This window comes from Myotis lucifugus, unplaced genomic scaffold (assembly GCF_000147115.1).
Source record: "Myotis lucifugus unplaced genomic scaffold, Myoluc2.0 scaffold_800, whole genome shotgun sequence".
Taxonomy (NCBI): Eukaryota; Metazoa; Chordata; class Mammalia; order Chiroptera; family Vespertilionidae; genus Myotis; species Myotis lucifugus.
Window position 1 is genome coordinate 158,671 of NW_005871848.1, and position 4,065 is coordinate 162,735.

At 50.9% G+C, this 4,065-nt stretch overlaps 1 protein-coding gene across 1 annotated transcript; it reads left to right on the forward strand.

Annotated features, from left to right (window-relative positions):
- The first annotated feature begins 3,268 nt into the window (after nt 1-3,268).
- LOC102430084 (annexin-2 receptor-like) lies at nt 3,269-3,844 on the forward strand. Its single transcript, XM_006106313.1, has one exon. The coding sequence runs from the start codon at nt 3,269-3,271 to the stop codon at nt 3,842-3,844; it is 576 nt and encodes a 191-aa protein (XP_006106375.1).
- The last annotated feature ends 221 nt before the right edge of the window (nt 3,845-4,065 follow it).

A 4,065-nucleotide genomic window follows, 5' to 3' on the forward strand; every position in this document is an offset into this window, starting at 1 on the left:
ACCAGGGGGCCTCCAAGCCTGAGCCTGGGGCTGGTCCAGAAACACTGGGCGCTGCAGGTGCTGGAATGCGGGGGCAGGGGGCGGGGTTGGGGGGTTGGGGTGGCTGGGGGAGGGGTAAGCTCCAGTCAGAGACTCGCCCACAAACCACCGCCCTGAGCACTTCCCACCACTGGGACCAGCCAGCTCCCCAAGAGGCCACCCGCTCTGCTACCTGGAGAAACACCAGGTGCCTGGGAGTCTGGATGAAGGAACAGAAATACTCGGATTAAAATGCATTCCTACCTCCTTTCCCCCTTGTCAATTTTTAAAGTTTTTTATTTCATTCCATTAAATTGTAAAAAAATATTTTCATTGACTTTAAAAAGACTGGGGGGGGGGGGGGAGAGGAGAGACAGACAGACAGACATCAATTGTCTGCCCCTGGGGATTGAACCTGCCATCCAGGTCAGGGAATCCAACCCAGGAGCCTTTGGTGCTCAGGCTGACGCTGTAACCACTGAGACACAACAGCCAGCGTGGTTTTCTTTAACTTCTGCACCATAAGGATTCCCACAGAGAACCCATTTTGGAGTTATTTTTTCTTTTATATTTTTTAAAATATATTTTATTGATTTATTTTACAGAGAGGAAGGGAGAGGGATAGAGAGTTAGAAACACTGATCAGCTGCCTCCTGCACATCCCCACTGAGGATGCCCCTGCAACCAAGGTACATGCCCTTGACAGGGATCAAACCTGAGACCCTTCACTCCACAGGCCAACACTCTATCCACTGAGCAAAACCGGTTAGGGCTATTTTGTCTTTTAGAAGTTTTCTCATACCAATCAAACAATGCATTCTATTTTCTCCCGGAACTTCCTTTCTTTTTAAGGGCAGCCCTAGGTGGACTATCTTAGGTAAGTTAAAGTTTCCCCAAAGTGGCCACTACAGTTTCAAACTACCCAAAAGCTCACCCATTTCCCCCAAAGGCAAAGGATCCTGGTTCCTGTGTTGGCCAGGAGGAAACCCCCCCTTCGCCTCTAGATTTCCTAAAACATCTAAACTGGGGTACCCTGTTACTCACTGGCTCTTCCAACACACAGGGACTCACGAGTTTCCCTGGTTTCAGTAGACCAGGATGAATTATTAAAACCTTTGCACTCCGCTGTCCCCTCTCAGGGGACATCGGAATTCTAGCATATCACTCGGATGTCCCCTCTCAGGGGACATTGCAGTTTATTAGTGATTACGGGGAATTGAGTTATTTCAATGCAACTTTTTGAGACATGCATGTTTCCCTGAAGTTTTATCTTGAAATGGCACAAGAAATTAAATCAAAATATCGTAAAATTACTGTCGTAAGAGTTTCCCTCCACATCCTGCGTGGTTCAGGGTTCAGGTCTGGAAGTGGAGCCGCACACAAATGAAATAGAAAAGACACAAGATAATTTGGGAATATGGGGGACCAGGCGAGCAAGTCCAACTCAGGGAGAAGGACTTCCACTGTGCTCAGGCCTCACCAAGCTTTTATAGTGAGAGGTAAACAAGGTAGTGATTACCATAGTTACACAGTTCTTGTGAGTTTCACTTGTTTTGAGCATGGTTACACTTCCTGCACTTCCTCATCCCATTAGCTTTCCCAGATAAGATCTAGGGAGTGTCATAAGGTCAAGCCTAATTATGCTAAGAGGACTGTGCCCTTTAAGCTAGGACTTGTTTGTGACTTTGCCAGCAGGCCAGTCCGAGGCTTAACCCTATATCAATTTCCCACAATTACTAAGATATATACAAGAAATGTCAGCGGGTTTTGTGTCGGATTAAACAATAAACTACATATTCCCGATGTGGGACAAAGAAAACGGGACTGCATTGTGTGTTCTAACAGGAAAACACCTGGTGGCAGGCGTCAAACCACTTATTACTGTCAAACATGCACTAATCAGCCTGCAATGCATATTGGGGAGTGTTACAAAACTTATCATACTGTACAAAATTATAAACAATAAAATATTGTTTTTTTTGCAAATATACATTCCTCGATGTCACCCAATTCATATAAGTCCAATATCATTATAATACGTTACTTGGTTCCAAAATTATACTAAATAATACGAGGGTCTGTAAATGCACGTTTCCGCCGCAAAGTAGCGTCGAGTAGCTGGTAGCCAATGTCCAGAATGGTTCGGAGTGCAAAGGGTTAACAAGCTTCAACAGAGATGGCTCAGGATCAGAGAGCTCCACACTAAGGGAGTGGAGCTCAGAGCTGAGCTTTACCCTGGAACTCCAAGGCCTGGGGGAGGCAGAGAGGGCAGTGGGCTCAGGGGTACCAGCACCCGCTACTCACCTGCCTGGGGGTGGGTCACCAGGCCTCTAGTCCCCACCCCGCTTCTTGGCCACAACTGTTGGGAGAAAATTCGGAGCCCTTCCTTCCTAGGAAGACAATCTGACAACCGGTATGCAGCTCAGAGGCTGGGTTTAAGGGCAGCTTGTGAAGAGGACAGAGGAAGTAACTTGCCCTTTGCAGCGGTTGGCTGTCAGGACGAGGATTTCCTGGAGACAGGGGACTGGGTAACGCAAATACATCGGTGTCTTCGGTAAACCAATGTTTAGAAGGGGGCGGGGAGGGGAGGTGCTCACTGGGTATTGAATGACTCGCTTGCTGGAGTGTTTAGCCGAAATATAGGGCTCAAACACGATTACTGGATCGGTTCAGGCTCGAACACGATTAAGTGACGTAATTATGTCGATGTCTCGAGTAAAGCAATGTTTTACTTTGCACAGACCGGGAGCCCGAAGCTGATCTGCCGCCGGGTGTCCGTGCACCGGGGGCGGGGATGGGCGGGGCTAACTGGGTATTGAATGACTTCCTAGAGTGTTTCGCCGAAATATAGGGCTCCAACTCGATTACACGATCGGTTTCGGCTTCAACACGATTAAGTGACGTAATTATGTTGATGTCTCGATTAAAGCAATTTTTTACTTTGCATGGCCGGGGGAGCCCACAGGCCGATCTGCCCCTGGGTGTCCGTGCACCTGGGGGGGGGGGGTGGGGGAGGGAGGGTGGGGGGTGTAGGAGGGGAGGGGGGGGGGTAAATGGGTATGAATGACTCCCTGGAGTGTTTAGTTAAAATTTAGGGTTCGAACACATTAAGTGATTTAGGCGCGAAAGAAGCTGGTACCCGCCCCCCGCTCCCCCAGGAGAGCATAAATATCCAGGCTGCAGGCAGCACCCAAGGCTTTGCCTCTGCATCAGCTCCAGGCTCATGTCCTCCTGGCCCAAGGTCTCTGCGATGGAGCCGCACTTTCTCCTGGACCACGACGCGCTGAGGCAGGCTTGGGATTCCGCAGACCCGGTTCCAGAGCGCCATCCTCTGCGGTCCCCGATCTCCCCAGACCAGCTACCTCCTGTCCTCGTGCCGCTGGCACAGTCCTCAAGCCACCACGGCGATGACCACCAGCCACTGCTCTCCAGTCCTTGTTGGCAGCTGCCCTCGGTGCTCCTGCGATACCGAGCACTCTTAGCTGAGGCCCAGAGCCCCTGGGAAGAGAGCCCAGTGCAGCCCGGTGCCGGCCTCTTGCCAGGATTCGTGCCGATGCCAGGAGTACCCTCAGGAGCGCCTGAGCCCACAGAGCACACGTTCGGGCAGCTTCCCGTGGCCCTGCGGCCCAACGCCCATGCTGGAGAGGGACCAGTGGACACGGAGGCCTGGGACCACGTGCAGCCTTCAGTGTGCAGCCCAGCTCCGGGCCCCACCGGGTGGCGCCTGCAGCTGCTTTGCTCGGGCTGCCTGCAGTGCATCCTTCGTGCTCTCTCCTCTTTGAGCCGCTGGGCTGCTGACTGCTGGGCGACAGTCCTGGACATTTAGGAGCCCGAGACGGTGGCAGGAGGGCGCCGACTGTGGACATGAGACCTGAATCAAATGTCAACCTGTTTTAATTTAAATATTTTTCCAGACCACAGAATTCGGCTTAATTTATAGAAATACTTAGTCTTTTTAGGGCCAATAAAAGATGAGATCTCAGTGATGCTATCCGGAGGCTGAAAATTCACCTCACTTAATACGCAGACGAACAGGGATCAGGTCGT

Coding starts and splice junctions, on each gene's coding strand:
- LOC102430084 (XM_006106313.1), top strand. CDS start 3,269: ATGGAGCCGCACTTTCTCCTGGACCACGACGCGCTGAGGCAGGCTTGG.